Source organism: Pezoporus wallicus, unplaced genomic scaffold (assembly GCF_028554395.1).
Source record: "Pezoporus wallicus isolate ANWC-B61680 ecotype Strahan unplaced genomic scaffold, APGP_CSIRO_Pwel_v1 contig_5908, whole genome shotgun sequence".
Classification (NCBI taxonomy): domain Eukaryota; kingdom Metazoa; phylum Chordata; class Aves; order Psittaciformes; family Psittacidae; genus Pezoporus; species Pezoporus wallicus.
The window spans coordinates 1,056,667-1,069,918 of record NW_026635282.1 but is presented as its reverse complement, the minus strand read 5'-3'; the positions used below and the strand labels follow the sequence as shown (position 1 = coordinate 1,069,918).

Sequence of the window (13,252 nt, the reverse complement as noted above, 5' to 3'; positions counted from 1 at the left end):
GATACATTAACTTCATTGAACTGCTTTTCTTTCCTGTGTTCTTGAGTTTTTTTGTTGTTGATGAGTGAACTTTCTTCATGACTTTATTAATATTGATGATATCCGTAATCATGGAACTGTGGTTAATAAATGGAAACTGGGAGATTAGAAAAAACTCCTTTAAATTGTTTTGCAGATTAACAGGCACTGTTTATGTTGGATTTCTCTTAGACTTTGATCTTTGTGTGGGCACAAAAGAGGATTAAACTATTACTAGATGGCTGGAGTTGTTTGATTCCCCAACCCCCTGCAAGGACCCCAGATCCAAGCTGTATCTGACAAATCAGAAGTGCATACTTCCACTAAAAGCTTTGAGGACATACTTTGTGCTGCGATTTGCTTGCGATTCGTACAGATTCAGTCTGAAATAAAACATTGTGTGCTTTGTCATAAGAATTGAGAGGATTACCCAGTTTGAAATTTTAAATTGCAAGTAAACCTGAATTATTATGGAGTGCCTCAAGGAAATACATGGTTTGATATTGGCACGATGCGCTGCATAGCAGGATTTGGCTTTTCCAAGGGGTTTTCTTGTAGTTCAGCTTGAGATCAGTAGTTTTTTTTTTTTTCTGAGATGAGAAGTAGGTGGGTTGCTTCAGTTTTGGGTCCGAGGTTGGCTTTGGGTTTCAAAGACTTGTTTTGAAATGTGGATCTTTCTTTTTCCAGATTTCAGTACTGGTCTTTAACACAGACCCTAACATAAAACTGGGTATCTTGAGATGCAAGAAAGAAAACCTTTAGTATTGTACTGGAAGAAATAGAAACGTTCATTTAAATGAAGAATGACAAAAAAGAAAACTTAGAAATTTACACCCCAGGATACATAAAATTCACCCCAATGGTCTAATACGACGGTGAGCACCACACAGACAAGTGTGTATCACTTCCCTTCAAGTGCTTCCTGATCCCCAAGACTAGTAGAGGTGGAGAACCCCACAGAGGGGTGTGCACAGGATTCTCCCTGTGCCATAGCTGCTGCTCTCTGCCAGGCAGCCCCAGAGTCCTGGGTGACATCTTAAACCACATGTGCTACAATAAGTAGGCCAAAACTGGGTCTAGGGAACTCTGCACTGAAACTGCAGAGACAATTAAGCATTTGAATTTAAGAATTTGAAATACGATAGCTGCCACTTTAATGGGCTCGTTGGAACACAGCACTTGTAGTGGTTTGGTTTTGTGCAGTTGCATAAGAGATTTTGCACTTGTGGTGCAAGCACACCATCTGCCTCAGGTTGGGGAGGACATTCCCCGTAACAAGGATGATGCGCACATCAGTTTCCAGGTTTTGCTCACTTTCTTAAAGCCTGATTTAGAATAAGATGCTGGAGGAGACTGCAGAATTTGCATATCCCTTTTCCATTTGGGAATTACTACAGTCCAGACTATATGTACTGCTTTCTCTACTGCTGCCATCCAAATGCGAATTACGAGTTTAACCCAAAGCTTTCTGTACCTTTATTTTTGTCCTGACTGTGAACAGTAACGCAAAGGGAGTTCTGTTGGAAGAGGACTGTAGGGTATGGATTATAATCATACTTACCATAGTGTTTTCCCCATGAAATGTTAATACATGATATTTTAATTTTTTTTTTTGTGATGTAACATTTTAAAATTAAACCACTTTTAATCTAATTACCTTAATTCAGCTTTAATGTTTTTTCATTTTTTTTTGCATAAAGCTCAAAATTTGAATTGAAGTAACAAGTATTGCATGTTTTATGAAACACCTTCATTGAAAGTCTTGGATACTTTCCATTTGGGTCCCTCCAGACCCATCCAGTTTGAAAATACACTGTTTTATCCTCTCCTTAATTACAGTACTTGGAGCAACTCTCTGTTAACTGTTCTTAAGTTCCACAGGATAATGAGTCTACCAGAACTAGAGAGCATACGACAGAAAACTGTTCACAGGAGGAAGCTTGCTGTTGCTTAGCTACCTATCTTTTTAATTTGGAATTTCCAACAATTCGATAACGACTAGCCCTTAAGCTGCTAAGTGTATTTGTTCATTTTGACACACCGTACTGTGTTACATGTGCGTTCCACCAGTGTGTACCTGCTATTATTGGAGAGATAAAGAGGGTGTTGGTGTTATATTGTGTATATTGCAAACCCAACCTATTATGTCAGTTACAAAAGCAGCACTTGGTGTATACTGAGTTCTGAGGTGGGAACCACAGCAATGAAATTCAGAGTAACTCGAGCCAACAGAGCTATTGCTTCTGCTCCTCCAGATCAGTCCCAAATACAAGAAGTTATGCATCATTTGCAAGTTCTGCAACTGATCTGTGGTCTTTTAATAGAACACATTCTCACATCAGTTCAGGCATAATAAGATACATAATTAATTGCAAAGGAAAATACTGCAGCACTTCACATTTTTTATCCCTTTAGCATTTCCTCTCAAGTGAGAAAATGCCTGACTTTCAAAAATTGCCTTTTGCAGAAATTTGCTGGAATAAGACTCTGAACTAGGGAATGTGCATAGGATAAATACTGAATTATTGGTGTTTTTGTTTTTTTTTTTTTTTAGGAATCTGGGAAAAACTTTATATTCACTAGTGCTTTCTGATCAAACCTAAACATGGTGCAAAGGAACAGCTTATCTGGGGACTGTTTATGGCCGTAGAACTAGTATAAGCATAGAAAGAAACTGTTTTTTCTAAACCATTTTTCTGGTACGTGGATCTAAAAAGGAAATTTACTCATTTGCTCTTAAAGTGATTCTGTCTTGCTTTAATAATTTTTCCCACTGGGAGAAATCTCTGTGACTCTTCCCCGCCTGTCTGCACAAAACGGTCAAAGCACTTTCTGCGGCAATGCAGTTAAGGCTTAGCTATGTTCATAGAAGGGCATCATGCCTTGGCCTCTGACTTCATCATGCAACACTGCTGGCATTGCTGTGACGGCTGGGAGCAGTGCCTGCTTCCTTGCTGACAGAAGTACGCAGGCAGTGCTTTTGCTAGTGACACAGCTGTGCCAAGAGGAAAGAACTGTTGGGTCTGCCTTTACAGCAGTGCTGGCTGAAGGCTCTTTGCCAGCCTGTGTTACAAGCGCAACTTGCTGACATAATTGATGGAAGCAGCAACTCCATTTTACACAGAAGTGAGTTTGATTCACAGGAGCAAAATGCAGCTTTTTGTAAAGGAGCTTCAGTGCTGTTTGCTGCTTGTGGAAGTGCCCAGCTGGACAAAGATCTGTTATTGGCATTTTCTGTTATATTTGTCATGCTTTTACAAGGATGAACTTGCCAGTTTGACAACTGACTACATTTTTAATTCCGTGATGAACTTGGGAATCTATGATCAAGTTAATTTAACAAAAATTACCTATTTCAGCTCTTATAGTTATACTTTGTAGGCTTAGATATGAATCTGTGTAATTCCATTTTAGGTATTCAAAAGATTTTGATGTCTGTATGCCCCTAGTGGAAAATCCTGGCATATTTCAGTATAATTTTGTGCTCAGTTAACCTCACTATTGACTTAGAGATGTACAATAGAGTTACATCTCTTTGCCTTTTTACTGTGGTTTAGTGTGTGTGTAGATTTCAGTTCTGGGTCTGTAAATCTTTCTGATAAAGATAATTTGTTTTTAAAATTACTAAGTAATCTTAAAGGCTGTTGTGTAGCCTCCTGTATTTTTTTGTCATTCCTTCATGTTTTTAAGTCTTCCCATTTTAACATTGCATCTCATGGCTGTAAACTGACTGTATGCGTGTCCTTGATTTCCCAGTGCGGAGCCACCACTGCACTGGCCTCTGTTTCCTTGTGGAATTCCATGGATGTTTCAGTATATGGCATGACAAAATGAAAAACCATACTCATAGATCACCTTATAAATATTTATTCATATAAATTCTTTAAAGAAATTAAATTATGTGCTCTATACAACATAGGAGAGAGAGGCTTTTAGTGTCACTGACTGCAAATTGAAGTCATTTGTCTAGAAGGGTCAGGTGCCACTTTGTGGTAAGGTATTTGTCTGAGATCCAAGAAAGGAAAGATTGATAGTACAAAGAGGTGGATGAAACAGGCACTGCAAGAAGGATATGGGTTAATTAGGAGGATTTAAACAAGAAAGTTCTTTTGTGGGGAAAAGTGTCGTGTTCTGTTACTTTCAGAAGCGAGGTGTGCTGGCAGCCTTCTTGAACATGCAGAGTTGGTTTTCTCTGCTGATGTGGAGATGTGTGGTTGTATCAGCAAGGTGGCAGATTACCAACAGCACGTACGCTGATGATGAGTGATGATGATGAGTGCTGCTTCGGAGATTGTGGGGCTTGTATATACACACACCGTCTCTGCTGTATCTTTGGTTTTGTTGTTGTTGATGTAAATTATAATGCTGGTTCTGTGATTCCTGTATCAGAGGCAAATCATTAATATTTCAGACTGCCAGGTTCTCCGGGTGTCTTGGGTGACATGGCTGTTTGTTATACTTTTTAATTACAAACATAATACTTGAAGGAAAAATCCTAAAGCTAAACCTCTGTAGCTTAGAAAATAAGAGCAGAGCAATCAACAAACATTGTTCTCTTGTTGATAGGGAAGCTGTTCTGAAAGAACAGATGCTGCAAACTGTTCCTTATTGCATTGAAGTTCACCAGCCACCTGCTACATTTAGCAGAGAACAACAAGCTCCCATACACAGATTCATGCAGAAATTGAAACCGTACCATCTTTTGTAATAGTTATTTCACAGGACAGAAAGGGAATTTTAAAATTGGCTTAAGTGCCACAAACCCAGAATACTGTCTGTGCCCCTTGTGCCTCATTCTGCACAAGGACAAAATAGTGCAAATCTTTCAGCAAGGCAGGAATAAAAAGCTCAGCCAGCACCTCAGTATTCATTATTGTAATAGTAAATCACCTCTGTCTGCCTAGGGGATCTGTAAAACATACCTGCTGAGGGCAAGAGGAGGCACAGGCATGAGGGGCTGAGCCCTGTTTCTGAATATGGTAATTCTGATAGTTGTGATGTTCTTAACTAAAACTGCATTCACCTAACTGCACCTTATTCTTAGCCCCAGGGACAGATCCTGGGGCACATAGCAGCTCTTATCTTCTGCAATGCATTTCTCACTGCATGTGGAGTATCTGAGAATTTCTTTAAAGAGGAGGAAGAGGACAGGCAAGTTTTATCTTGTCTTACTGCTGAGTGTGATATAGAAAGGCCCTAACAAATTGCAGTGCATTGCTTTTTACTGAAGATGAAAAAATTGTTGAAGGGACAGGTATTTGAACTGAAGAATATATTTCTACGTTAAGAAAAAGCAGTTAGTCTCAATGAGGCCCCTGGGAAATGTGATTGACATTAAAAACAATCCTGTTTTGTTTTATTATATTCCTGCAGTAACGAATCTTAGCTTCTCATGTGGTTAGATACCTGTTTTTTCATATAATTCTGAGTACAAAAGGACCAGTAAAAAACATTCTAAGTGTTGGAAAAACAGCACTCTCTTTTCTCTGTCACATTTTCACTTACAGGAACTGTTTTTCATGTGGCATTTTTTTCTTGTATTAACATGAGGCCAGATACAAGAAACTTAGTCCAAACAAATAAGTTTGAGCATGTTCCACAATACTGATCAAAGTGCACTGTCAAAGTGGTGTCTCAGGCATAGTTCTGGTCGTCTTTTTGTGGTACTTAACCTCCCTCCTTGAGTGGCAGCTCACCTCCCGCCCAGCTTTGCCACCACATCAAGAAGAAAGCTGCCTCTACTTCAGGAAGAAATACAGCTTATTGGTATTTTCTCTACTGCAAGGGCATTTTTTATTTGCACTTGATCAACAACACGGTGCCTGTTTGGTGTGAAAACTGAGTATGAATTCTTTGTTTTTCTCTTTTTGTTCTTTTTTTCTTTTTTCAGAAACCAAAACAAAAGGATTGGCATCCTCCTGGAGGATTTATTTTAGGACTCTGGGCACTGATCATCATAGTTTTCTTCAGAACGTATGGAATCAAGCACATGAAACATGTCTTCTGAATTCATGCAAACAAGATGACTGCCTTGACTGCTATGTTGGATTCTTTGGTGTCACCTGAGTTCCCTGTTATGTGTGTTATGGCTGGAGTGAAAAACAGTGTTGAGATATTGCTTCTAAAAGTTCTTTTGAAGTCATGTCTTCTGCGCTTTCTTCTGCAGAGTCTGCCGAATGATTTTAATGTTACTGGTCAGAGATACCGTTTTATGTTGTCTTGTTTGAAACATATTTTAATGCTTTTCTGAGCAATTTTCTTTCTGGATAAAAAAGAGGATGGACCTAAACCAACTAACAGAATTTCTGAGGCTGCGAATTGTAAATGGGCAAATTTTCACCCCTGTATATCCAAGTAAATCTTAGAAATAGTCAGCCTATCACTAAAGAGCTAGGCATTGCACAGAATATTATTTAAGGTGTCATTTTATCAATGTCAAGCCATTTTGCAGGCTTTGGCATGATGTATTGAAAGCTTTCTTCACAAAAATAAACATACCCTAGAATATATGGATTTTTTCTTATTCTTTCTTCTTCCCTGTTAAATACAACCTTTAGATCAGTCCTCTCACCTCAGGCAGTTTTGAGTCTAGGATTCGATGACTTGGTGAAAGTGAAACAAAAATACATGACGAGCTCAAAAGTGAAACTGACTTCACCATGTCCACGAGGAACCCTTTCCAGGTGTGGTATTTTTCACTGCATGCAATATGGACTTGGATAATTTCGGGATCTTCAGTGCATTGGATTTTTGCAGAGAAGAAGAAAATCGACTCTGGCATCAGAATGAAAAATGTTATAAATCGTTCTGTTTTTCTGAGCTCTTGGAAAATGAGCTTCATCACCTAGGTTTTGTAAATCCTGTTTTGGCATACTGATTTGTTCTTCTTGGGTTTTTACTGATGAATGTATGCTAAAAGGGTTTTGTCTGTATAATATACTGATACTAGCGAAGAGAAGGGCAAATTGTGCATGTATAGAAACAAGTCTGCCAGCAAGGATCTCTTTTGCAGTATGCTTTTGGAACCTGTTCTCTAGCTTAATCATAATAAAGCTTACATGATGCATACATAGTGTAAATGCTAGATACAGCTCTCTAAAAGTTACTAGGAAATATTTATAATCACACATAATATTAGAGCCAATATGTTTCTCTTAGAATATGGTGTTGAGCATTTTCATGTTGCACAGAACAGGCAAATCTGAGAGCGTAAACATTTTTGTTGTCCTTTTTTCTTCTCTTTCAGGTTTGCTGTGGCATCATGTCCTCAGGTCAGGGGTAGCAAACTTGTCAGAGCTGTGTAGGTGCTCACTGGGGGGGTACAGAGGAGGCAACCATGGAGGCTCCCAGCTGGATCCAAGGGCTGATTGGCAGAGAACAATGAAAACAGCAGTGCAGTACAGCTCTTGAGTATTAAAACCTTATTTTTTTTCTCCATGCACCATCTAGGCTTGGAGAGGATAAAAGCACAAAATGATCTGTATCAGAATGTAAACACTCACCTGCTGCACCTTTGTTGTGCTTTCTGGTGGAACAGCAGAAGTTGTTTTCAGTAGCTCACACTAAGCATCAGGAATAGGAATTAATTTGCATTTAAACCAGAAGATTTTCTACACCACTATCCTTACAGTTCTGCAAACTGATATTCTGTGCTGAGTAATATTAGAGGCTTCTTCCCAGTTTGCTGATGAGCAGTTTTTATATAACTGTTGCACAGGTACCCCCTGCCAACAGCAATGCAGCTTCCTGTGAAAGATGAAAGATCTGGTTGCTGGGAGTGATTGATGGGCCTGAGCAGCATTCCAAGTGTTGGAGCTTGGATCTCTACACAATGTATGAGGTTTGGGGTCCGTGTTTTGGATAGCACCTTTCATAAGCAATGACTTTCTGTCCAAAACCTGATGCAGTGGTGACTTTTCTGAAATTCGGAACACATTCCTCCCCCTCCCTCCAGCTATTTCTAATGCAACAATCGACTAAGATCTGTTGTAGACAGACTGTATAGAAATGCAGATAGACACTATAGAAATGTGTAGACCCAGTACAGAAATGAATCCTACAGAATTTCTGAGAGGATTTGCTTAGCTTTCATTTTCTAATCCAGCCTTTGATACTCTTTTTCAATTGTCACGAATATTTTTTAATCAAATATTTATTCTATAGGCAAATTTTGTCACACTTTAAGAAGTGGTTAAAGTGAAGCTGATAGAGCTTTGTGCCTTGCTTCGGTTGCAATTAACACTTCTCAGGCTCCTCAGGCCTTATTCAATTTTTCTCTTTCCCTCAGGCCTTACTCAATTTTTCTCTTTCCCTCTTTCAGCCACCTTTTGCAGGAAGCAATAGATAGAAACATCTGCAGAACTCAGCTGAATTTTGCAAGTAGCAGAGGATGCCAAAGATGCTGTCTTCTTAAAAGCTTATTTGCTGGGGGAGAAGGAGGCAATTAGGTGGGTTATTAAAATGCAATTTATGAATGGAAGCACTCAGTAAGTGTGCCTGTGAAGGTGATTAAATTGAAGTGAGAACAACAGTTCGACTGGAATGCAGCAAACTGTGCTTCAGGCAGTTTCAGTGTTTTTCTGTGCACAGAGTGGGGAGCTTAAATAGATCGTTCTCAGAATCACCATAAAGTTGCCTGTGATAGACTTATGAGACGGTATTTTCCATACTGTGATAACTTTTATCTCTGGAATAGTTATACCATGAAAGCAGTATAGACATGTCACAGAATTGTCTATAAATGTGTTTTGTACAATTACTTCTTTCTTTATTTAAATCTCATAATTAATTTTCCCTGAAAGCTCTTCAAACTCAGTTTGGGATCTGGGCTCCAGGAACCAGCCAGGTCATTCTCACAAACCATTTGTGTTTTGCAGGCCAGACAATGTGCTCATTCAATAGAGATGCTTCCTTTGAAGCAAAGATCTTCCTGTGCACAGATGATCTTCGTAATGGAATCCAGCAAACAAGCCAGATGGCAGTTTCTTGATGTTTCTTTGCATAGAAACTTCTAGAGCAAAGTGAGATGTCAGCATTTTGTGAGTCTCCGTAGATAGGTTTGTGAACCAAGCGTGCCTGGGCTCGCAAGATTTCGTACATTCATGTCTGCACCATATACCACGTAACTGCATTGACAGGTCTTGCAGCAAGTGTCATGGATGTTGTTTAGAATACTCATGGATGATAAGCATGCAAGTGTTCATTTCATTTCAGCTTTTTCAGGATTACATATTGAAAGGTGGTACAATTTTGAGCTGAAGAAATGGTAAGTTAACAGTAGGGTGATATTCACATACACATTCTGTCATGTCTGCATTTGATTTCTGAACTCTATGAAATGCTGTATACATTTGAGGATGCTGTTCTGAATGACAAATGTATGACCATGCCCAAACGTTTACACAAATGTATGACTCTAAGCTACACTTTTGTAACAGGCTCAACAGTGAGATTTCCACAAAATCAGTGGAGAGAGAAGCCAGAGCCATGAGCAGGCAGCATTTCGTTGGTCTGTGCCAGCAGAATCTTTTTGTGTCTGTGTGGCTGTTGTGAAATGCTGTCATTTTAGCGTAAGAAAAGAACATGGGATGTTCAAAAGCCTCTTTATAAATATCATTAGTGATAGCACATCTCTTCCAAAGAGGGGACTCTGAGAGTTTGTGTTTTTTTGTCGGTTGTTTTTTGCCCCCAGAGGTGGTCTCTGTTATTGGTTACAGAAAAGCGAATGTAATCTGGTGTCAATTCCATTGTAGGGTGTCTGCAAATCGAGCCTGTTTCCATCTCATGTTTCAGCAGTCAGGGATTTCCATTCCCTGGTACTGCATGCACAAAATGTACTGGATGTGAATGGATCTCGTGGACTTACGTGCCTTCAGATGGACATTGCTGCGTGGTAAAGCAGGGCTGAGTTGACATAATACTGAATCAGTGATTTGTGAAGGAGGAAAGACCAGATTCAGCTGTAAATTTATCATGGATGGAGAGGATTTGCAAAGTGGCAAGGACAGGGAGGGGTTGTGCTGTATCCCTGTAAGAGAGGTTTGAAGGACTGACCCTCTGAGGCAGGCAAGTAAAGTCTGCAACCCTGGCAATTCTGATAATCCAGTGTAGCATTCAGGGGTTGTTATGAAACTCAAGAGCTTCTTCTCTGATGGATACTTAGAGGGAAGGAATTAAAAGAACTTTCTGGTCTAAAGATTTCCAAAACCTGACCCAATTACTCCTTCGGTATAGATGGGGAAATGAGATGCTGCCAGTTGCTGGTAATTAGATTTGATCCAGTGCTTTATTGTGTTGTGCACTGAAAAGCTTCTACAAGTTCAGGGTTGTTTGGACTTCATAAGAACAGGTGAAGTGGAAGGCAGTTCACAAAGTGGGAATGGTGCATTTCACAGAGATCATGGCATTTGGAGACAAGGCAACCTTTGTATATGGTACAACCTGGGGGTAAAGATTGGGCGTAGCAGAAAACTCTGTGCCTGTGTACAGACCTTCCAGCTGTGCCTGTCACACAGCACTGTGTGACCTGGTAGAATTTTACCATGCTTCTGATCCACGTTTGGACGAGGACAGGCATAAAATATTTCACCCGAGAGACTAATCCCTCCATTAAGTGATGAGCTACAGAAAATAGCAATGTGTATAATGAAAGTGTCTTCTCAACCATCGAGCTCTATTCCGCTGGAATATGAAGACTGAATTGAGGCATTGCTGATGGAGTGGAAAGTTGTGGCTTAGTTGCAGTGGCTGTCCTGCAGAAGTTTCTTTCCAGTATTCTACAAATTGATTGCATGTGCCACGGAAACTTTTCAGCATTCACTTCAACACTTCTGTACAATAATGAGCATCATAAGTTTTGCATTTTTTAAGTTGTGAAAGGCAAATTTAAACCCAAAACAAAAACCCACAAAAGAAATTTATTTCTCTTGGAAGATATCCTCTGCTTTGTGCACTCTACTGTTCTTTCTGCTTTTCCTCTTTCTGTGAGCTTTTAAAAATAATATGCTGTGGGGAAATGCATCTTGGAAGTGTGGGTGTTTTATGATGGAAACTGAGATCAGCATTTCATAGCACTGATTTCACTTGCAAGTTTTTTAAAATGAGTTACTTTTTCTCCCTTAATGAGGATTTCTGCCTGATTTAGTGATTAAATTGATAGTGTTTAAGGTTTTGGTTCAAAGTTTATGAAGACGTACGTCTGTTAAACTTTGTGCCATGTCTTCTTCCCCACGCAAATATTAAGAACTTTTTTTTTTCCTTTAATGTATATGCACAAAGAACACTGAAGCCTTCTCCAAAACTGAGCCAGGTTTGCTGCTGTGGCCAGCAGGCTGAATAAAGATGTGAAGTGTATCAGTGGAAGTTACTTTGGTGGCATCACTTAGAGCAATCCATTGACCAGAATAAGCTATAGCAGGAGCAGACTATTACAAGTGTCACAGCAGAGCTGGCAAAGCTCCAGCTTAGTTGCTATTTCTTTTGAAGCAGGTTTTTTTACACTGCTGACCACTACGCTCTGGTGACAGCTCTGCAGAGACCAGGCCACTGGGCTCTGGTTTATTTGGGCGATTCATGGCATGTAATGCTAGTTCCTATGTCACTGTTGACTAATTTGAAATAGCAATTACATTTCCTTTCTTGCCTGCCCCAGGACTGACTGGAAGCATGCTGTCATGTATTAAATGCATGACTTGATCCACTGGTCTTGCATGCAGTGAGCATTTAAAGCTTAGGCTTTGTCCTTATATCCTGTTCCGCTACAATGGTGCTTATTTCCTTCGTCAAATGCTTTTTACCAGTGAAGAGTGTCACTAAGAATTAGATAGAGCTGTTTGGTTTTTGTTAATTTTTCTGTACTGGTTTGTTTTCCTGTGCAGGTTAAGTTTGTGGCGCAAAATATCATGACTCAGACTGTGATGATTTTAGGGTCCCCTTACCCCCCTCAGTCTTCATAGTGCAAATGGAATGACAAATGGCATCAGTGTATCACTGCAATGTGTGTTTGTGTTCTGTACAAATCTTTTATGTCCCCTTCCCTGCATTTGTCCTTACCTTTGAAGTCTTCTTGTTTGTATAGGTTTTCTGCCTGTGCTTTTGTTGCTCATTTTTGTATAGCTGTTCCATCTCTTGCAATCTCATTTGCAGCTGAGTGACGAGGTAGCTTTTTGGTGTTTCATGCAATGCTTGACTACAGATGTAGAGGCATATTAAAAATACTACTGTATGGGAAGTTTTCCAGTTTTGTCCAACACAAACAAATAGTCCCACTGAATTCCAGTAACCTCTTTCCATTTTGGCTTTGTGTGCAGCCTGGTTACAGTGGGGGGAAGCACATCCTTGCTCACTTATTTTGCCTTTTTTGTTAAAACATATACCTAACCTGAGCTCTTGCCGTAAACCACACCAAATGTTTCCCTTCAGAATTTCCTTCAGTTTGCTGTTAACAGACTTGCATCATGCTATATGTCTGCACCCTAACAGGCTCCAACTGATCTGATGGCCAAAGTGATGTCAGCAAAGTACTAAAACCTTATACCTTGCTAAATGTGCTTTATTTCCTGTGTCCTCCCTATACATCAGGAAGTATCTAGTGTCCTAAAAGCTACTGATGCTATTTTAACAGCTGTCTGGGTTGTGTGAAGGATTAGGTGTCACTGGGCATCTCCTACTGGAGTTAAACTTGTTCTGAGAAACCAAGTTACTGTGATGACTTTCCTTGGCTGCTGGAAAGGTTACAGTCTCACTGTCTGAGCTGGATGCTTTGACACTGCTTTCAGTAAAATGGGAATGTTGTTAGATCTTGTGGCTGCCTTGCACGTTGAGTGTGGCAGGCCTGTAACTGGGCTCTAGTGTGTGAGCTGGTGTTCATTGTATGTTTTTTTTTGTCCCCCCCTGTATTTTATGTATCTGTTTATGTAGGGTCTAGCTCCTGTATCCTGTGTCTACAAGTGACCTCTGGTAGATGTCAAGGAAGAGTATAGAAAAGCAGAGAAAATGTATTGTGACATTTTCTGGTGGAATTCTGCCTGTCAAGCTGATGATGTGTCTTCTTAGCCTTATTTCAGATGTTCAGATGGGTTGCATAGGTGAGGATCTCTTTTATCCCATGGTACTGTTGTTTCTTTGAAAGTCTTTTAGAGACACCTTGCAAAATTAGCTGTGGAACTCCAAGTGGGTCTTCTTGTCCACTTGCTTGAGAGAACTTGAAGAAATCTAAGTAGCTGTGCAGGGCATG

General features: G+C 39.8%; 1 protein-coding gene across 1 annotated transcript in view; it reads left to right on the top strand.

Moving 5' to 3' along the window:
* The window catches only part of PIGK (phosphatidylinositol glycan anchor biosynthesis class K), a 69,149-nt gene extending 62,866 nt beyond the window's left edge, over nt 1–6,283 (top strand). Inside the window, exon 11 of the mRNA XM_057416988.1 lies at nt 5,909–6,283. Within this exon, the coding sequence (XP_057272971.1) occupies nt 5,909–6,025 (117 nt within the window). The 3' untranslated portion in view covers nt 6,026–6,283. The remainder of the gene's footprint in view (nt 1–5,908) is intronic.
* The last annotated feature ends 6,969 nt before the right edge of the window (nt 6,284–13,252 follow it).